The sequence below is a fragment of the Strix aluco genome, chromosome 1 (genome assembly GCF_031877795.1).
Source record: "Strix aluco isolate bStrAlu1 chromosome 1, bStrAlu1.hap1, whole genome shotgun sequence".
Classification (NCBI taxonomy): domain Eukaryota; kingdom Metazoa; phylum Chordata; class Aves; order Strigiformes; family Strigidae; genus Strix; species Strix aluco.
The window spans coordinates 76,328,390-76,351,089 of NC_133931.1; the positions used below are offsets into that span (position 1 = coordinate 76,328,390).

Genomic DNA, 22,700 nt, shown 5'->3' on the forward strand with positions numbered 1-22,700 from the left:
CAAATTATGTATAGTCACTGCATAAGTGCACAGAGGATAATGAAAGAGACCTCTGCTGATTGTTGTGCCCATCAAGGAGAAGATAATTTTGCTATAAGGAGTCATTGGAAGATTCCCAATGATTGACATGAGAAAAGAGCTGGACAGTGCAATGGACCTACACTGCATGTTCGGAGCCCCAAAATCCCTGTTCCAGTCCCAAATATGTTTCCCTAGGTAAATTGCCCATAAAATTTTCAAGCCAATAGTTCCTATTATTTCCTGGAGAAAGCCCAGCACAGACAACCTTAGTAATACAGATTTTGGCTATATTATAGAACAGTCAGGCCATAGACAGAAAGATATGATCAGGTACCAAAAAGGTGGTGAGCTGGCATGGCCTTCATTCTCTGATAGATATGGGTTTACACATTTTTCTTCCAAGGTTTTGAAAACAACAAAACCAAAACACAGCAGCTTGAAGAAAGAGTCTCTCAACTTGTGTCACTAATTTGCTTCCAGCTGTGTACAACTATCCCACAAAACCAGCTTTGTAAAGAAGAAAGCAATATTTGCCTTCCATGCTGGATAGACCTGTTGCTTAGCTGGTGCACAGTTTGAATGATTCTTCCATTGAAAATGCTCTCTTTGAGTTTGCAAATAAACTGTTTTAAAATGCACTCAAAGGAGAGCAAGTATTTTTTATTAATTTTATAAAACTTTCCACCGCAAAAAAAATGTGCAATTCAGACAGTTCATTCTTTCTGCCACCTTCAAGTTGAGAGTTTTATTTGCCAGTCTTCTCTCCCAATCTGAATGCTGCAGTAAATTGAAATCTTTTGTCAGATTGCTCAGATGAGTAATCTCACTGATGTGTGTGTCTGTGTGTGCACGCGTGTGCATGCACGCTTCAGGGTACAGTAGGACTGCAGTCTTACAACACCAGTTGCCTCTGCTGGAGACTTAGACTGATTTGTGCCACCTTTCTCTTAATCCGTCGGGGGAAAACTCAGTTTACCATGACTCTTGCAGTGTAGGGGCTGAGCCTGAGCATCATCAGTTCACATTGACTTCTGGGGATGTTCAGGGCCTGTCAAAGCTCAGGCCAGTGGCAAATGTTGGAAAAAATTGTATTCCAGTCACAGAGCACTGTGTCACTTCTTCTGTATTTAAACAACCAATACAGATTTCTGTCTTAGATTTCGGTTTAGGAAACCACTTAGGCACATATATAGCCTTGCCATCTTGAATCCATCCCATCTGTATGTTCAGATCAACAAGGATGTGTATGTGAGAAAAGTTTTGGAAGCCTTCTTTGTGGGTATGTTTTGCTGTTTTCATTGATCCCACATACGTGAACTCAGCTTTATAAGTGCAAGGCAGTTTAGGTGCAAGTAGATGAATCGGGCTCCAGGACCATTACAGAAGATATAAAGAGAGGTGAATGCTAAATAAATAAAAAATAAAATAAAATAAAATAAAATAAAATAAAATAAAATAAAATAAAATAAAATAAAATAAAATAAAATAAAATAAAATAAAATAAAATAAAATAAAATAAAATAAAATAATAAAATAAAATAAAAACCTGATGCTTCAACATGTGCTTTCAGTTGTTCCTGGTATGATCAAGGGAAAAAATCAAACAATGAAATAGCAAAAAAGGAAGCTACATTGTTAGACATAATTTAAATCGATGTCAGGAAACATCCCTGAATTTTTATTCAGATTACTATTTTAAAGGGCAGCAGAAGAATAGCATTTTTCAGGTAGTATTTGGTAAACCACCAAAAAAAATGTCATCTGTTACTGTATCTGTGCTATTAAGGGTTTGATCTTGAAAAGGGCAAATTTGCTTCACCTGACCAGAGTTAGTTTAAGTGTGGCTAGAATGGAAAATTATTTTTCAATAGGCTAATCACAAGGGCGAAACTTAGATACAGTGTCACAGACGACAATGTTTTAAATTTAGGTGAGGAACAGGTAGCTGGAAAAAATGAACTGCCCAATATGAAATCTTAACTTCAATGATTTAGACAGAAAAGCTCTGCTGGTCAAGATTTTTCTTCCTAGGAAACAGGAGGTCTGTTGTGTAACAGGCTGCCATATGTATTTTTTTTAATTTTAGTTAATTTTTGTTAGGATTTTTCTTAGCTACATCTTCTTTTTCTTTTTTTTTCTTTTAATAAGCCAAGACAACACTTGGCACTCATTCTGATTTCAGACTTGGTTTAGATCATTGTACAACTTCATCAAAACCCATAGAATTATTTTCTGGCAAAATCAGGCCCCTTGATATGTTTCATTTGGAACAGCTCTCAAGGGATTAGTTTCTCTTTCCTCCTCCCCTCCCGCCCCTCAGGATACAGAGTGATTGTCTAACAGTACTTCACTGTATTTATTTTTCATTACCATGTAATTTTTATTTAATTAAGTTGCAGATATATTGGCACAGTGGATGCATAGGATGGCTAGTGGTCTGCTTTAAAATTGTATGGGTATGCAAAACCTTTGCCTTGGCATATGCTGCTTTTCTGCAGCCCAGCTGAAATGCGTACTTCACAGCGAAGCCGGCCCATTTCTTTGCAACAGGCTTTATTAATCCTAATCTTTTGATCATGAGTACACTGAGTATGCTCAGGCATCACAGAGATCCTTCCTAGATGTGGATGTGTCATTATGGCGGTGTGTGTCTCTAAGGTGGCATATTTTTCATATTTTGGGGAATGAGTTTCAGAACCCCAGTGGAACCAAAGGGCCTGAAATGACAGTGTATTTCAGAGCAACTGTGCAAAGCAAAAAAATGGGGAGACCCAACCTTTTTCTCCTCTTTCACTTAGCAGGAGAGATGAAGAAATGGCTTCGGCTAAGCGTGAGAATGAGGATATATTCATTGGTGCACGACTCCAGCAGACTTTGGCTGGCCTGGATGAAGATTTAGAAGGTAGGGAAGTGTGTTACCTCTGAAGTACAAAAGAGAGAGGCATAGCCAGGAGACGCAGAGTCGAGCTGTACTTAAACATCTGCACATTTCTCACTAAGATCACTGGGAACAACTCACAGGTCTGAGGCAGAATATGGTTCATCCAAAGTGGCTGCTCTCCCTTTGCTTATAGGACAGCCTCTCTTTATAGGCTCGCACTGAATATTTTTCAAGCTGCTTATCAGATTGTTACTGTATTTTGGTGTCTGCTACCAAAAAGAGATGAACAGCAGTTTATGGGCCAAATTTGGTATAATTTCATTGACTTTAGTGAAGCTAAATCAGTTGTGAATTTAGCTCTGTGTTTAATGAACAGTGCCTCTGTTTTGTGTTTTATCATAATGAAGTGGAGAAGGGGGGGACATTTTTATACCCAATGCCTTCTCTGTGTTAGCAGACGTATTTTAAAGTTAAAAATTGAAAAACATGAAAAGAAACAGTGGGAAGAGATAAAATGTCATTTTGTGCTCCTCTTTTTCCTACTCTGAATAAAAATATTTCTCTATAAATAGTTTGTCACCAAATGATGTTGAATAGTTTTTTAAAACTTCCCATCTTTATTTCGGTACTTCTGCAGTGGATTTGATTTAATTTCTGTGAGTTGTCTAACACTGCAAGTTCTTAGCTTCTGTGTTGTAACCCTTGATTTATACCAGCAAAGTTGAGACAAGAGTTAAGTTTCTTGCACAGTGAGGCTTCTGGAGTCACTGGTAATGAAGGGTGAGAAGAATGGAGAAAAAATACAAGTACTGTTTCTTTGTTTGCTTGCTCAAGGAAATCCTTCAGCTGGGCTGTTATTACTTACCAGGTCTGGGAAACATAATTTGGAGTTGTTTGCTGTTTCTCAGAAATGTTTCTCCTTTGGAGTCATGTGGTGAAATGTTTATCACTGAGAGAAGTTAGTCAAAGATAAAGTATGAACAATAGATTAAATTCTGCTTTCAGCTGCATTTGTGTGTTTCCCACTGGCTGAAGCAGGAGGACTGCAGGAATATTTGGCTGATCCTAATCAGCAACCAGACAATAAAAAGGACCCAGATCTCTCCTTTTTTGTAATACAGACATAAATATATTCCTGATAGTTTTCGTGTAACTAAAATATCTGATCCGCTTAAGCTTGTACTGGCTGTTTGTGTAATTTAAAGTCATATTGCCCAAATACTGCCTATATATAATGTTGTATGTGTATTTTGCAGCAGTGGATGGTATAAGTAACTCTGACTCCGAGTACATCAATGAAGTGTTGAGCCCACATATAAGAAAAGTTGAGGCTGCCCAAGATGTTACCACTTCTGTTCCAGTAACAGTCATAGATGATATTCCAGAAGTTAACACCTCTAACTCAGCTGGAAATCAAGAGACAGAGACAAGGGTTTCACAAAATATCTCAGCTGACTCTGTTAATACAGGAAACTTTACAAATAAAAACAACAATGCAGGTTCCTTTGATAAGGGACACACAGATGGTGGAGCTGTATGCATATCCAAGGACCTAATATATCAGCAACCATCTGAAAATGAATTCAGTCACTTGCCTGTGGAACAGAGGAGAGATATGTTTGAATCTCTCACATCCTCCTTTGAAAGAAGAAGTGAAAAGAATTTAAGACTGGACCCTCCCCCCAGACATGGTGTGAAGTCTGAGGAGTGTAAATCTAAGCTGACTCCATCTCACTCCAAGGCCACAGCTGAAATCGGTACAGCAAAAGAGAAGATGAATCCACTTAATGACTGTAGTAACAGGGAAAGATCTCTGAAAAAAAGTAAATCAGAATTAGAAATCAAATGGCCACCAGCAAAAAAAATTGAAGCAGAAGTCCCATCAACACCCACATGGTGTCATCGTGCCCAGAATTCAGGAACAAACTATGAACCTAAAATGGGTTTGACAACCTTTAAAGTTGTCCCTCCCAAACCTGAAGTAAAACATTTCGATAGAGGAGTTTCACTCTCCACTGGTGCCATTAAGATAGATGAACTAGGCAACCTTATAGGTCCAAACACTGGTGTCAGTAAGCCCATACCAAGTACCTCTACTGATGAAAGTGAGGAAATTCATCTTGGGAAAGTGAAGGCTTTCTGGAGGTCAAGTTCTATGGAAAAGCAAAGTGATGACTCTGCTGAGCATCTTCCTAAAAAGTCAGCAGTCACCGCAAACTCTAAGCCCTTTACTATAAAACATGAACACAAACATGTCTGTCTTGCAGCTCCAAAACCTGTAGCACCACAAACTGTTACTACCCAGGTAGCTGAAAGACAGTCTGAGAATGAAAGGACCAAACCACCTCTTCCAGTTACACAGTCTCAGGTAACACCATTAGTGGCCCCAACCATTAAGGACAAGCTGGAGCTTCCATTTGTAAAGCCACATAGGAGAACTTCAAGTCAATATGTTGCCTCTGCCATTGCAAGACACATCAGCGTAACTACCTTTAAGCCTGACTCAATGGAATATCTTGAGAAAGATGAAAATAAGCAAGGGGCAGGAGAGGTTAAAACTGAAGCAGAAGTTTCACCAAAAAGATGTATTATTATGGCCAAATGTAGCCCTGTGGAAACAGAATCAGCAGAAACAAGAGAAACATTTTCAGGTATTTTTACTTGCAGCCAGAAAGCACCCCACAGGTTTATACCTGGTGATAATTCTGGCATGGAAAACAAAGTAGTTAACATCAGGGCACCAAATCAAGCAACTCCTCTGAGTTTCTATAAAAAGAATGCCAGCGTCCCACTTACTAAATCCTCTTCAAAGGATAACAACAGTGCAGAAGATGATCATGGTTTAAACAGCAAACAAAGTATAGCAGAGAAAAAGATGCATCTTTTGTTTGACCAGAAATGTGAGACTTTGACCCATATTAATTCAGCTCCATTTCTCAAGTCTCCTGATTTCCAGGGAGTCCCATCCTCTTTCAACTCATCTTCACGAGTCACTAAATGGCCTCCTGCTAACTGTGTACAAGTTAGTTCGCTTAAAGCTTCACCCGAACTAAATGGTGCAGCAGCAAACGCAGAGTCAGAACAGGAGGAGAAACATGATGATTCAGATATTGATGCTATCAGTGAACTGGATATTAATGTGCAGACCAATATCTTTGGACCAAAGAAGAAGTTCAAACCTGTCGTCCAAAAACCAGTTCCAAAAGACACATCACTGCACAGTGCCCTAATGGAAGCCATTCAAACAGGAGGGGGAAAGGAGAAACTCAGAAAGGTAAGATGGGGACTTTTTTTAGCCTGTTCAGACTCCAGAGCCCTCTGTTCACCTTGTCAGACACCAGAGGTTTTATAACTGATACAGCTGCTGGTGACCGGGAGTACACAAGGCATTTGAAAAATTTATAATGGTAAAATACCCACCAAGCCACTGCTTATTCTGCACATCCTGTATATTATGCAACACCATTGCTGCTGCACTATCTAGAAGAGGCAGAGAGTGCAGAGACACAGCATAAATGAGAGGTAACTGAGGTTAGCCCAGGAGCTGAACCTGCATTTCAGTGTGCTATGTAAAAACAGGAACACACAGCATGAAGAAAACTTGTAAATACCTGCAAGGAAGGAAAACTGCATGTTGTATTACTGGGTGATACTAGTTTGCCACTGACTTCGTGCTCAGGGGATATGAGACTGCATCTGCAAGTACAGCATTACTGTCTACACATATCCTCACAGTTCAGTGTGAGTAAGGGTTGTAAAAGCAAACTCAAAAGAAAACAGAGTTATTAGTCTCCATAGCTTGCATTCTGGTACAAGTGCCAAAAATATTTTTAATACCGTTTCCAAGCTATCTCTAAGTAAATATCTAATAACAATGTGAGGTTTATTCTTTTCATATTCTAGGTTTCAGACAGTGCACTAAATGGCAGTCACAGGAAACCTTCATATGCGGAGCCAGAGAATGAACGCTCAGCCCTACTAGCAGCAATTAGAGGCCACAGTGGCACCTCAAAGCTGAAAAAGGTAAGAAATCAAGACGGTAAGTGATCCTTTAAGTGCAGTCTGTTCCTACTGGGTGTTTTGAATAAACCCAGATATGCCACAAACTAAACGGTGTGCTGCAAAGAGAAAAGAGTGAAATAATATGACACAAGCCCAGATCTGACTTACACAGATAGCACAGCGGGTCCAATCCTATCCTCTGGAATAAAATTTAGCATTCTTTCAAATGGTGTGCTCTTAGCTGAGAAAGAAGCACATAGAAATCCAAATGAATTACAGGGAGTGTAAGAAGACATCAAATGTTCATAATTTTCACATTTAGGTGGGGTTTTTTTGTACTTCAGGAGCATGCAGTTAGGTTAATACCTTTGCCTTACCTACCATGTGCATCCAATCCCAGTTACCTGAAAACTCACTAGAGCTTTTTCATGCATCTGTTAACATGAGCTGGTGCATGCAAGTTGTATGCAAGTAATTGATGTTGATGGAACATCAGCTTTCACCACAGCAGGATGATTCCTTCTGTCTGAAAGATTTACCTAATCATTAAAGCATCTCTTATTCCTAAATCTGCATTGTTCTAGCCTTAATTTTCACTCAGTTCACTAATCCAACCAAGGATGTGTATTTGGCAAGGAGGTTCCCGTTTCCCTTGTGCAATGACTCAGGCCATTAGCACATATCCAGATAGCTGGCATTAGATAGAAAGAATCTCCTGCCTGTGTTAGGGAATTACTTCATCCCTCACATATCTTACTGCCCTTGCTGCAGGTAGGGTACAGCTTCCTCTGAGCCTGAGAGCAGAACGTGGTAGGCAGCAGCCATCTTCACACGTACTTAACTGCATTCTGCATTCCTTGGGAATAAATGTAAATTTGTGTAAAAGAGGCTCTGACAATGAAGTGGTGGTGTATTATCACAGAGACTTTTTGGAATACTTTCCTCCAGCAGTGAAGCTTTTGCCATCATTTTAAAGGAAGTTGCCTGGAAACTGTACACTTCTTTTTCACACCATCTCACCTGTACTAGTTAAAGTACCATGTTTGTATGTGTACAGGGCAAGACATAGATGTGCTATGATGACAGGGCTGTCCCTTTCATGTTATCTCAAATGTTCATGTTTTATCTGGCATAACATTATTCCCATATATTATGTGTGTGTGTACATACCATGAAGGAATAGAATATAGGAGCTCTCTGAATGATGGGAGATGAATCCTTTCATATTTCACTAGAGAAGTCTTGTGCCTCAGTTTCTTTGAGAAAGGAAAGCTAATGCATCTGCTTGAAAACCTCCCACTTGGCACATGATATTGAATTTCCTAATAATTGCCAAAGCATTGTAATTACTAACAATTTATCATGATTATTACTAGTAATGTTGTTAACAGCAAAAATATTTGTTGAGACAGTTGACGGAAAAGCTGGCTTAGTCTGAAAGATTGCATCCTCTCCCTGCATTTGTTTAAAGTAGGATGAGTTTCCAAGATGGTAATACGTGCAGAAATTTTAGTTTCAGAAATTCCACAGAAACACACTTGGAAGAGCAATCAATTAATTTTGTTCTCAGTGTTTTCACATAGTTCTCCCTGGTCCAATTTTTTTTTTTTTTTTTATGCATGGCTGGAACCTTTAGGTTTAACAGCATTTTTTTCAGTGAAGCCATGTCTGAGAGCTCAGATCTAGAAGAGCTTCCCTGTCATTTGAGATTATTTCTGTGCAGCTCAGAGTGCAAAAAGTAATGAGATTCCTGGGTGGCTACTGCAGCCTTAATACATCTTCCTGATTCCAAAACCCTTGTGGTTGTTCCCAAATGAATACCAAGTTCAACTCTCTCTCTTACCTTACATGCCAAGAAGAGTTACAGGATGCTGGAGCTCACAGTAAATAAAGATTGAGTTTCTGAGACAGAGTCAATGCCAAATCCTTGATGCTGGTAATAGCCCAGCTGAGTGATGTGAGTGAGTAGTAACAGATGTTCAATCCCATATGCAAACAAAAGTTCTATGTGTTTTACATCATTCAAACAAAGTGAAACTGGGGTGCTGAAAGTGCATCAAATGTCAAATAATTACAGTTTAGTCATGCCTGATATTAATCGCCTCCTTTCAACTGCATCATGAGCAGATCTCCTCATTGGCCTCCAAAGAGCTGCAGAGCTTTAGGAACGCAGAACTGTCCTTGCGGAAGGCAGAAGACCCTCAGGAAGAGAAGCTTTGTATCCCACCTGCCCCTGCCCAGCCGCCACCACCACCTCCCACTCAGCTGTCAGCAGCAGCTCCTAGATCCTCTGCCATGGCTACAGGTAACCCTGGGGAGGCAAGGCAAGCCCTAATGGAGGCCATTCGCTCTGGTGCTGGAGCAGCAAAATTGAAAAAGGTAGATGTACTTTTATATTTTATTGTGGATGAAACAATTATGCCTGCTGTGCTTTGAGTTTATAAGCAGTTCTAGCCACATATTTCTTCCATCAGAAGAAATGCACTGTTTTCTCTATCTGAATCAAAGATCAGGAGTGTATTTCAAATCTCTCAACAGCTATTAAGACATATTATTAAGACTAAAACAGCCTGTGCATATATGCAACCATGTGAATAGTCAATACTTTTTTTTTTTTAAAGAGAACATCAAGAGCATGAATATAATTTCAGAAAGCATTTTCATGCCCTTTTCATTCTTGTGAATCTGAGATAATACTGGATGTCCTTTAGACAAGGTGAACCTAAGAAAGATCAGATAGGAGACCCTGAAACAAATTTAGAAATAAGTATTCTCTCCTAATTTCAATAGTGTGTCCTAGACCTTGATTCCCAACACTTACACCTTGGTCGCATGTGCTGAGAGCTGACAGTAAAACTGTGGGGTCATTTTAATGTCTACCTGAACGTTATTGATTGGATGATGTGTGTTTCACTTCTGTGGTCAGCTATGGGTTTTCGAAGTAACTTCACTTATCTCTTTGATCAAAATTTGTTCTTCCTAACCTCAAGTTACACTGCATTTCTTAGTAAAGAGAAGCAGATCAGTTGGCCTTAGTGGAGTCATCCCAATATTACACTGCAGTATCCAAGAATAGACTTTGATCCAAGGACTTTAGGGAATGTACAAAAGCAGATGTAGTTTTCCCAACACATGATTTAGCTGATACCAACCATAAAAGTGTAAATAGGCTTTAACCTTGCTTACTTGTCCTCTTTAAAGTAATTCAAAAAATATGATCAAATTTTAACATTAAAAAGTAACCAAAAAAATCTTGTTTCTGATAAACCAGAAATTCCACAGAATCATACAAATGGCACAAACAAATCGGTGTTTGAGGGGACTTTACATCAGCATGCAAACAGTAATCTGAATATGCAGTTGTTTTACAGGTGAAAAATTACATCTACATAATGCATACTATTATGAGGAGTGACTGAGGTCACTGTTCAGCTAGAAGAGAAGGCTGAGGGCTGACTTCATTGCAGTCCTTCCTTCCTCAAGGGAGGCAGTGGAGGGGGAGGTGCTGATCCCTCTCTCTGGTGACCAGCGATGGGACATGAGGAAATGGCATGAAGCTGTGTCAGGGGAAGTTCAGATGGGACATTAGGAAAAGGTTCTTCACTGAGAGGATGGTCAGTCACTGGAACAGGCTGCCCAGGGAAGTGACCACGGCATCAAGCCTGACAGAGTTCAGGGAGCATTTGGACAATGCTTTTAGTCATGTGGTTTAGTTTTAGGTAGTCCTGAAAGGAGCAGGGAGTTGGACTTGATGATTCTTACGGGTCCCTTCCAACTTGAGATAGTCTATGATTGTAAGACTACAAATTATGAAGAAATAATACTCCAGATTAGGCCTTTACTTCCCCACTTCACAAATTTACAGAAAAAAATGGGATCTGGACATTCAAGAATACTTCATACAGTTGTTTTCTAGATCTAGAAGTCTCTGAGGAGACCTGTAGTTTTACTCAGTAAAACAAGTCTTCATCACATCCTTGGGGATTTATTTCAAAACAGTTGGATAGCCAGTGCAGACCATGAACGTAAACTGGATATACAGATGTATTCTGCTAAATACTGTGCTTGTCTTCTTTCATTTTCAAGACAGAGTAGTTTTGGTAGTTTTGACATTGAAATGACAGAAGAGTACATCTCTTATTACATAGGTCTTTTATGAAAACAGAAGAGAGCAGTGTTTTGTCCAAGACAGAGTATGATTTTCTTATTACTGTGCTGTCCTTTCAGATATTGAATATGCAAGCTAAGTCTTGTATATGCCAGAGACATTGTATCACTTTGTCATCTGAGATCCCCTGCCCTTGATAACTGATAAAAGTAAAAAATGTTATCAGATTTCTCAAAAACTTTCTATCCAGTATGTATTAATATCTCTTCTATCTTTCTGTGTTAAATAAGAGCTGCATTCTGATCCTGCCCTGCGGTTGGACAACTTATGACAGCAAAAGTTGAATCCATAGAGAGAGAATGCAGGATAGCTGCATATCAGGGTTCTCTTCCTTTAGAGATGAAGAACATGTCTCCAAGGAACACTGAGTGTTTTGTAGACAGTGACTGGCAGGTGGTTTTGAGACAGGGCTGAAGCAAACTTTTTTCTTTGTTTTGCCTCCTCTGATCAAAGGTCTATGTCAAGATTTGGAGATGTGAGCACAGAGCCATTTTTGGCTTTGCTTTCTAGAAGATTTTGGTTGCAGAAACTAGACAACAAAGTTGGTAGTTCAGTAATTGCATCTGTTTCTCTTCCATTGTCTTCTCAAAGTTTTCTGGGACAAGCCTTCTGATGGTGAAGTCATTTATTTAGCTAATAGTGTGGGGAACTGGGAAGAATCTGTATTTCTTAGTTATGTATGACTCAGTTTGTGCTTATTTATGAGGGGTTATTTGCAATGGAAGTAGATCAAACAAGTCTGTCAGGGAAACCAAATGTAAAAAGCAACCAATTGCCTAGATAAGGAGCATCCCAACAAACATTTGAGCTCTATTAATATCTGTGAAAAGGCAACTCCTCCACTCCACCCCTGATTACACAGCTGTTTGCTAAAGTCATGAACTTTAAGGTTAAAAGATCCACTGCGCAGGAAGGGAGGAGAGAAACTGATGCAGGCTGACCTTGCCTTGCTGAGAGTCAGGGTCTGCACCACACAGGCTGTAATTGGGTCAGCCAAAACAAACCAGAGCAAAAGTAGGTACTTGAGGGAAATGCCAAGTATAGGTAAGACAGTATACGCATAGGTCTCCTGGCTGTTCTTTAATCCATTTCTTGGAGTACTGTGCTTGCTTTGGCAAATAAATCATACTTTGTTTTGAAGAAATGGCTTCTGTTTTATTGCATACACTGTTGCTGTCCACAGACTCCCGAAGGAAAATTCTTGCGGGTGCCAAGCCCATTTGGGCCTGCTCAGTAAAATGGTTCATTCCCAGTGCAGTGCAGTTCAGAGACCTTCCAGAAAGTGGTTAGACTATAGATCCTACCCAAAGGGAACAGAGACACAGACATGTTACTGGAAAGGAGTGAACTTACCAAACTGGAAAAGACCTGACAATGTGTAGGAAGTAACCTTTTTCTTCAGTTTTCAGAATGGTCTGTGGAGGAACCTGGCAGGTGTTTAACACATCCAAAGTATAACAGCAAATCAGGGAGATGGCATCAAGCAAAGCCACCAACCAGGATGGTTGACCTAGTACCTTTGGTGGTTAATTGTCTTGAGAAATGAACGTGTCTCACTAGCAAGGAGCCTGCTTCCCAGATGTGCAGTCTGCCTCCAGTACAGAGGAGAATCAGTTGATATAGGAAATAAACAGCGGATCTGAGACCAAATTTTGGCTAATTCTGGTGAGCAAAACTCAGGTCATAGAGCTGTACCGTTTGAGCTTCTGGTGTTAAAAGTGAACTAGTGTTTTCCTTAAATTGTATCAAGCAGCTTCTGTCACAATTTCACACACTTAAGATCTTTATGTCTAGTTTTTAACTTTCTATTTCTATTTCAGAAAATGCAAAATAACCTAGCTAGATTTCTGAAATTCTGTATATCGTTGCATGTGTATTTTTGTGTCTGTATAACTTGCCTTGGGATTTACCATGATTGTCTGTGGAAAAAAACATAACTACGCATGCAAATAACCTGTTAGATGTCTAGCTGTAGGTATAGTTGCAGCACAAGCCCATGCAGGATTAGAAATCTTACCCAACAAAGAAAAGCTATAAAAGTTTCCTTAGCTTATATGCCATCTACTCATTTTAGGTAGAGTTGTACCCAGGGATTTGATAGAAATATTTCGGGGGAATGCGCCTGCACAAGATGGGGAAGGCAAGTTGTATATCTGAAGAACAGGCTTTTGCTCATAGTAAAATAATTGCTGGAGACCACTTTTTAATGGTACATGCAAGAGAGGTTTCACATATTTTCCAATAAAGATTGGAACTGCATCTAAGCAGCCTTTTCTGTTTGCTCGCTGTGATTTTAAAAATTAATTTGGCTCCATCACAGTATCCACAAGCATTCATGCCAGTGTTCGGTATCGACATTTAATCACACGAACTCTTGATACGTGCAGTGTATCATTCTGTTGGCAATCAAAGGAGCCAGGTAAGGTAATTACTGCACCCATTACAATGAGTCCCTGGTATACACTGGGATAATTTGAAGTTGGTTGCCAACAAGTAATACATCGATCTGAATTATGGCATGCTGAGTGTCTTCGAGGAAGCATGGCCTAGTTTCATACCTTTATGTCAAGCAGTGGACTATTCTTCTCACATAATCAGAGATATATAATTGTGAATGAGGAAATACTGTTTCTTATCATCAGTGTCTGTGGGTGCAATGACAGAGATTACAGGCTCAAAGCCACAGTTGATGTTGGCTTTGGTATGCTGGAAGTGGGGCAGGAGGCCCCACTAAAAGGTTGGCCGAGCTTGATAAACAGGTAGTCAAATGAGCCTATAAAGTGATTCTAGTTCCCATGCACAGTGAGAGGCAGTTGTTTGTATGCTGTTACTCTATTTGAATTGAAAGATAAAATTTAATTTGAACTCTTCACCTTCCTAATAATTTATACTGTGACCTACTTTTTTCCTGAAGACTAAAGTTTCTGCCATGGATACTAAGGCCAAAATGGAAGATTTAGACTTGATCAAATACATTATTCCTGTTTAGCTTTTGTGATGGCCTTAATGTATATCTCTCTGATAGAATCAAAGCTCAAAGTAACTTTGATTTTGGAAGAGCACCCTAGCACATGTATTTAAAATGAAGCATATGCTTAGATGACCTGAGGACTAGGAAGGAACATAAGCATTTGTTTAAGTATTTTTCTGAGTCAAAGCCTTTGGGAGTTTCCTTCATTCAATCAAGAAGCAAACTACTCATCAATTGGTTTTTATGACCAGTGACAGCTAACTGATACTGAACAGATTTTGACTGTCAGATATTGCATATTCCCAGCCTGGGTTTCTGTTCATTCCACATAATGAAGGAAGTTCACACAAAAATACGTCACCTATGTTCCAGGAATCAAGTAATTGCAACCATAATATCTAAGGATGTGTGAGGTGTGGGGTTTTTAGGGAATGATAACACCTTTCATTAGACCAACTGGTACAGCTAGAAAAAAGCAGATAAGCTTTAAGTAGTCTCAATGAGTTGATGAAGAGACCAAGCTTGGAAACAGCCCCACAGGAGAATGTTTGGTTAACAATGTCAACAGCTGGCAGTTTAAAAATATCTTGAATGGTCATGTGCTTTTCTTTGTTATAGGTCCCTCTGCTCGTTTGAATCATGTATAAAGAACAGGTAATTGGAAAATCTAACCTCGTATGCACCCATAATCATCATTCAAGGTCTGAAGTGGCAAAAAACATCAAGAAGTTTAGTTTATTCTCTTGTCTACAAGCCAAAATAAGTTGTAGTTAATTTTCGGTGTGTTCCTGCATAATGGTTCTGAGGGGAAAATATGTTGCTCTGCTGTAAAGCTTCTGTGCCAAGGAATTGTGTTTTGCCTCTGAATATTTAAGGTTGCCAATAAACTATTCTTGTTGGCAGGTTAATAAGAATATAAACACTGTGCAGTCCTGTGTTAATACTTAATTGTGTTTATGGGCAAAATTAAAAGACTTTGCTCACTATCTGAAAAGTAATACTTATTTCAAGTTGTTAAAAATATGTAACTATTTCAAACTATTTACTTGCTTCTTATTTGATTTGGAAAAGGGCTGTAAGCAATTAGGATGAAAACCAGAATAAAGATCTATAAAAAAACAGTCACAAGAAAAAAGTTATGGTGAATTATGAAGGATCTAAATTGTCATATGCTGGAGTCACTCTTTTTTAAAATTAGATGAACTTGATATCTCTGGTGGAGCTCTGAAAAGCAGGCAATCAATAATGAATGTGAGACGATGTCTGTTGAAAAGTTACTTATGGGATATGATGTATAGAATGCTAATATGCAAAGATATACTGAATCCTAGTAACATTCCTGGCACTTTAAAAATATTGAGACACCTTAAAGGGTCTCTTATTTGCAACAGACTGTGAAGGTTATAAATAAGATTCAGAGTACTGCTTAGAGGTCCAAGATTTAGAATTCATTCCTGCACTGCAAAATAAAGTGAAGCTGGTTTGTATCAGCAACCAGAACTTTTGTTGTGTCTTGTTCAGGTCATGCATAAGTTGGTCCTTTGTTTCCAATTTGTATGGCTGTTGTATGTTGTCTCACAAGTATTTATAGCAGCATCTTTTTCATATGCTAACTACTTTGGTAGTTGTTGTTGTACATATTTTGAAAATGTTTCAATAAATTGATTAACTTTAAAAGGACAAATGAAAATGCTTTTTCACATTTCCTATATTGTAATGAAACTGAAGAAGAGAAGGTTTGTACATTTACATTTTTATAATCACAGACTGGAGTGATGGCAGATTCTTTTTTTTTTTTCGAGTTGAAATTTAAAATGTATAGCTATGTAATGTTGAAAGCATGAGAATATTTAGCCATCTGCATTTAATGTGACTGCATATTATATATTGTAAAATATTGATGTCTGTTAGTGCCACAAATAAAAACAAAATCAAAACCTGACATGGCTTGAAAGACTCTTTTTGCCAAATGTTTTCCATTTACAGAAAGAAATTAGAATTAGAGATGGACTTAGGCAAACCAGTATGCTGCGTTTGATAGCTCATGTCTAATGTAAAATGTCTCAAGCCAGGAAAGAGCTCACAACTAATAATCTAGGAACACAGTAGAAATCACCAGAATCAATATTTCAGAGTTATATACATTTTGATAATAATGCAGCACTGATAATGATCCATTTCCTCATTAGGGGAGCTAGAATATTCAGAATTAAGGTACTCTGTCACACCCTAGGATAAATAAGATCACCTTTGTTGACTCGTTAGCCTTCTTTTGCCTTAAAAGTCTTCTCAGTATGCTTTAGATCAGAAATATTAACATGTTAAAAATGCTATCTCATGAAAGGATTCAGTTAAATGCTGTAGTCCCACCAGCAGCAGATACAGCTCCCTTGGTTAGGTGCTATAAAACAAAATTCAGTGCAGGTCTCCTTGTGCTTAGTGTTGCCTGAAGGGCCTGGGTCTGTAGCCCCTCTTTACTAACACTCCTTTAGTGTAATAAGTTGTATGGGTATTTACTTTCCAATGTAGGGGATCCAGAACTGGATTTTGAGATAACACCAGGCTTTTCAAGGCAAATGTCCTGATGCTGGTTGCTGGCACTGTATAGAACTAAAGTTTGTAAAAGAGTTATTCATGAATAAACTTCTGAGTATTGAATTCCCATGGGTCAAAAACTATAAACAGCTGCAGATGAGATGTCACCTTCACTGTGACAGCAAAAAAATTACAAAAAATCCTGCTGGCTCAGTCACAGCTCAAGCTAAAAATGGAGGGGGAGTTCAGCTGCCTACAGTAGGAAGCTAGACTGGGTGTTCGTTCCCTTCCCTTGTTGATGGGATGCTCTTACATTGTCATCTAGGTGCTGTTGAATTCCTGGTAGCAGCTTAATTTAACCCTAAGTGAGCGGACATTTCACTATAATGAAGTCTAGTTATAGGTATGACCCTTCCATGAAAGAGCTTTCTATTAAAGCTTTTAGTAGTCTTCATTTGGGAAGTAATCAGTGTTCTAGTGCATATCAGGCAAGCACTTTGAAGCTCTTCACCCCCTCATCCCTTCTTTTACCCTGCTTCAGGGCTCAGAAACTGGGTTCCTGCTGGATAACATTAATTCAGGAGATGTGTTCCAGCACAAATGGGCATTCAGTCCATGGAACCAGGCTGGAGCTTGTCTTAAGTTAATAGAAAAACCCTGAAATTTGTCTGGTAAAGATATTGTGTCCTCAGCACCAAGTATCTTCATCTATATAGCTGCTCTTACTGGTCCATGCTGTTTGCTAGTGCAGACACAGCCTATGTCTGGAGCTATACGTGCCACCTAGGTTAGTCCCTGACATGTCCTTTCATGGCACTTGTAGCTGGACAATCTGCAGGCTGGTTTCTTTTCTGAAGGACTGAAAGAAGGACAGTGAGCTCCCCTTTTCCCCAGTGTATCTCTCAGCCTAGATTTTCCCCATATACTCTTACCTCAGTTCAAACAGAGGAAAGAGTCTGATATATGCCCGATTCATCTGGTCCTTTATATTGTCTTTTTGAGTAAGATATTGAAATGAGGTGAAAAATGGTATCACTGTGGAAATTGAATGGAGAATTTGGATTTGGTATCTTTATTCCTTGTACAGGTATAAATCAATGTTCAGGGCTTAGAGAAATCTATTCTCATGTCTCAGATAAAATTTGTAGGTCTCCCCTTCACTTTTTTACATGTTTTCATTAACTTTTTCTTATTTTACTGACCTCAGAGTATTACTCAACCATAAAGCCAGCATTAAATCGCTCTGATTAGATATTTAATTTTAAATAATATTGGCTGTCTGCATGAGCTATTTGACTTCTGGGACTTCATTACAGATTCTTCTTTCTTGTACAGCCAGCCTGCTAACGTTGGTCGTGCAGAGTATTGGACCGAAAGACCTTTTGACATGTTCATCAATCTACAGAGTTTTGAAAATGGCAGGATTCAACTTCCCCAGCTCATACAAGTGATTTGTACAATTTATGCTACATTTACCACAGCCAAAAATTGGCACTTTGTCAGTGTGTAGGAAAAAGGAAGAGAACAAGAGATGCATTTATGAAGTAGTGAAAAATGCCACCCCAAGGTAGTTTGCGATGTTTTCCCTCTAACCTTTCCAGAAAAGAAAGAAGCAGTTCTGTTGTTCAGTGCTGCTTGGCATTAAGCACATGGTTTAATTTGAATGCAAAGATCTGCAAAAATCTTGATTTGAATTAAATGTTCATGAAATTGTTCTTCATTGGTGCAATATGAGAAATAGTTGTCTTCTACACCAATTAGCAACTTTTACATATTTATTTATTTGTGTGTACTGTTTCTCATCTCTAATCCTCTGTTGAGTTACACGTGCATTATGTGTACCAACGTGCTTTGCCTCTGAGACTTCTGTCAAGATTTATGAGACTAGTCCTATTCTTACTTCATTTGTTGCTGTTGAGCACAAAAAATAAAATATGCTACACCCTTGCTATAGCTATAGCTGCCATAATGGTTGCATTTCCCCACTTGCAGAAAATGACCTTTGCAATAACAGAGTTCCTTTTTTAAAAATAAAATGAAACAAATAAATTCCTGATTTTTCAGTAATGTTCACCTGGATTTGGTGCAACATTGGTCCAATCTGCTTTTCTTTTTCTTGTGGAGTAGGGTGTGGAGTTTGATTCATTGCTGATGTCTTCATTTGGCTGGAGAAAGTTTCCATGTAGTTGAATTCCCAGGGTTGTTCATCAAAGTATGCTAAGATGGATGACATTTTCTAAGAGCAAAAAGGTACTCTCTTTTTGTTGTTGTAACTAAATATTATTAAATATTTGTTAAACAAATATAATTTGGTTAAGTACTAACAGGCTACATGATGCTGCACCAGATATAAGTCACACGCTCCTGTGTTTGTCTACCAATTTGAGGGTTTTTTTGTTCTTGTTTAAACAGTTTTCTGATTTGTTGCAACATTGAAGACTCTTTAAAAAGAGAGATAAAATAGAACTACTTAACAGTAGTATTGTGTTTTTCACACTTTAGGAGTTTAAGAACAAATTCGCTTCCATTGTCTGTTCCCTCTCATCACTCATTCCATATGTACGGGAGTGCACACACACACACAGAGTCTCCTTCGTCATTTCAGGAAGTCAGGGATAGTTAAAAAAGCATCTTTACCACAGGATCCCTTTCCATTTTTAACAGTAGCTTTTTTTCTCCGGTAAAATAGGAACTTCAGAAAGTCAGGGACTAAGTTTTGATGCAGTCACAACAGCTATACACAGTCACTGCTGGAGGCAATGTCAAATCCAGCTCCAGATAATGCTGTCTTCAGCCAATTCCTTTTGCTTTTTTCTTCTTTACTTTTTTGTCTATAGACTGATAAAAACATGTACATGCCATGTCTCTTTTCTGAGGTCATTATTGTGCTTGAAGCCCCAAAGGTTTCCCCCTGAACAAAGCATAGTGATGTTGCAGTTCAACACCAGACTGAAAGAGGACATTATTCATACACAAACACCACTGTCCAGTTTGCAATTCAGGAGTTGAAAAAGGAAACCTTAATGAAAGAACAAGACTGGAACATCATTGTCTTTCACATCATAACCTGTGTTTACTGCAATAGGAACAAAGCAAGCACAGTGCAAGTATGCATGGGTTTCCTTTGTCTCATTTCATGCATTCAACAGAGGAGTTTCTGTCAGAAGCGCTGGGACCTGTCCCTTGTAGTGCTTGGCACGGGGCAGTGGGTCACAACTTGACGGTTCTGGTTTGGGTCGTACTACTGATTGGTTCTGTCACTTTTTTTTTTTTTTTTTGCCTTGCAATAAACCAAAATGTGGTTTGTTGTAGCCAGTACTCAAGGTGGCAAACTGAGTGCTTCCGCCACAGTGATGAGCAAAGTCTCTGCAGGTGAATGGCAGTTGAGGTAGAGAGTGATTTGTGATTCAGAGCTTCAGTACCTGGATCCCAGTAGACGGTAGTTCATGCAGTTTCATCTCCTCCTTAAACTAGAGGTAATGGTAAAGGGAGAGGAAAATGGATGTGTCTGCCCTCTGACAAAACCTAGGAGTGAGACACAGGTAACCCAAAGAGCTGCAGTCCTCCCTTCCACAGCAACACCTAACAGTGCAAACGATGTACAGGAGGCACCTCAGTAAGTCCAACAAAACTCCTGATACATCTGGATTTTGGAAGTCACCAAACTGATCCCAAATCTGCAAGTATCTCTGCTAATACAGCTACATGATCAGCTGATGTGCTCAAGACCAGACTTGGCTGTCCCCACTGTAGGACTTTGCTGGTCTTTCAGTCAGCCATGGTGGTGGGTGAACCCAGCGCGTTCCCTAACCAGCTGGCACTGAGCACAGAACAGTGGTTTGGCTGCCTGCATAGTGCATGTCCCCTCATTCATTAGCCTCACTGCTAATGTTCCAAACTTTCCAGCTCATGGAAGGAACTGTCAGAGGCAATTTGCAGATAGCCAGTGCTGCAGAAGTGCAAAGAGTTATATTTTTATGTGTTGTTGAATAATTTAGCAACAATTCTCTGTTATATAAAATTGTTGCTTTACTGCTGCTGGGGCCAGTGTTTGTACAAAGTGTTCTAAGCCCAGTTCCACAAGTTAAAGCTTGCTAGTTTTATCCTATGCATCTGTTATTAGAATTTTTCCAGGTTCAAACTGGGAATCAGAGCAGGTCTTACATTCCAAGAGAGGGCTGTTCCCCTTCCTCATTCTCATCTATACTCCTGATCATCCTACCTATTTTCCAAATAGTCAGTTTTGCACTAGGTTGCATATTAATGCTGGTTTTGTCCACAGAGAAGAATGCTGTGTAATGTTTTTCCATATAGATGCCATGGAAGTCTTCCTCATGGACCTTTGCTTTCTATTAGGGAGCAACCTAAGACACATTTCCATGCAGAGTGGCCACAGGTTTCATCCCCCTACCCTGTGGCAGAAGCCTGTGCACTTACATGGGCAGGGAGCACAGAATAGGGACAGATTTAGAATTTCTTATTTTGGTTACAGGTTGGAAATTGTTCCTTTGAGATTCTACATCTTCTCTGCTCAGAGCAGGATTATAAGGTCAGGGAATGAAAACAAAGAGCAGTATTACTGCCACCCAAAAGCATGCTTGTAAGGATAAAGTGAGAATGAAAAACTGGTAATTCAACATCAGGACATGTCCATAAATGGAGAAACTCACAGGTTTCCTTAGGACTCTGCATCTCAGATACTGCTTCTGCTGTATTCTACAAGTGTTGCCAAGAGATTCTTAGTTGAAAATGCAAATATGTTCAGGGCTGAAGGATCAAAAAGCAATTAAATTAAAAACTGCTGACAGGTCAATCTTAATAGTCATTTCCATGCTGAAATAAGTCAATAAATCTTAGCTTGCAATAAATCTTACCACATAAAGGTGGGCTTGCATAACAGGAAAATGTAGTAAAATATAGCAATATATTTTATGCAAATACTTTTTAAAAGTAATGAGTAGCATGTTTTATTCATCTTGTCCTGCCATCAAAGTGGTCAAGAAGACATTGGACTTCTGGAATGGGTTAATCCTTTGCAGCAGAAGTATGCTGAGCAGGCAGAATGTCTTCTATTTATATTACTATTTACTTATATTTGTAAATACAAGCCTTAATTGAGCTCCTGAGCCCTGCTGTGTTTGGTACTGTGCAAACACAATGTGAGTGACTGTCCCTGCCCCAAAGACCTTTACAAAGTAGAAAAGTCAGAAGAAGAGGAGGATGGGAGCAAAGTAGTCGGGTGACTTGCCTGAGCTCACCCAAGATGTTAATGGCAGAGGCAAAACTGCAGCTCTGGACTCCGGTGTCATACTTTGGCCCTGTTCTCCAAGTTATGCAGCTTCCTGGCCTATATAATAAATGCAATAAGTACGTATCAAGTAAGAAACAAACTCAGTTTCTCATGATAGAGTTCAAGCTTCAGAGAGGCAGGAAAAGCAGCTGTTCAGCTGGCTTTCATACCAGACACCTTAATGTACCCTGTGTTTTTATTTGTTCTCCCAAATGCATGAAGTATGAAATATTAGAGAGTATTCGTAGGTACTTGTATCTATAACTAGTCACATCTCCCAGAAACACATGATACAAGAGGGAGTTGGAATCCAGCTGCTAAATTTAAAACAGATTTTCTGCATGGTAGATGTTCCCTGATTGTTAAATAGCCTATATCTCCATGAGGCCTTCCTGCCCACCTGTAGCTATACTGCTCGCTACTCCCAAGGGAAGACCTGAGAGGAAAAAGTTCCTGATATTGCCTCTTGAACAGCACCTGAGTGCTTTAACAAGGATCTTTGTATTAGCCCCTGTATAAACACAGGACAGCAGCCCAGGCAGGCATCTTCGGGTGGAGGGAGTGCGGATTGTTTTAAATCATTTTCACGTTCTAAATCATTGGGCATGATCTGTGAAGAGTAGATCTTGTGTTACATACTGTGCTTGGGAGGCAATGGAGACTGTTTCAGGCTAATAAAATTCCCGACAAGTGACCCGGCACAGGAGAAGTCCTGTTCTCAAGGAAAAGCCTTACATCAGCACAGGCTCACAACTCGCCCTTCTTTTCACAGTGGAAAGACTGGGGATTTTAATCCCGATTCTAAAACAAGTCAAAACTTGGTGAGCACAGT

The 22,700-nt window shown here is 39.3% G+C and overlaps 1 protein-coding gene across 8 annotated transcripts in view; it reads left to right on the forward strand.

The window, feature by feature from the left end:
• Nucleotides 1-15,985, forward strand: part of COBL (cordon-bleu WH2 repeat protein) — a 163,245-nt gene extending 147,260 nt beyond the window's left edge. For 6 of the 8 annotated variants that reach the window (XM_074825297.1, XM_074825320.1, XM_074825339.1 and 3 more), the window contains 5 exons: nucleotides 2,820-2,923; nucleotides 4,159-6,176; nucleotides 6,806-6,925; nucleotides 9,032-9,283; nucleotides 14,662-15,985. In XM_074825297.1, the coding sequence (XP_074681398.1) occupies nucleotides 2,820-2,923; nucleotides 4,159-6,176; nucleotides 6,806-6,925; nucleotides 9,032-9,283; nucleotides 14,662-14,679 (2,512 nt within the window). In that variant the 3' untranslated portion in view covers nucleotides 14,680-15,985. The remainder of the gene's footprint in view (nucleotides 1-2,819; nucleotides 2,924-4,158; nucleotides 6,177-6,805; nucleotides 6,926-9,031; nucleotides 9,284-14,661) is intronic. The other 2 variants (XM_074825311.1, XM_074825302.1) reach the window with 2 other exon arrangements.
• Nucleotides 15,986-22,700: the final 6,715 nt, after the last annotated feature.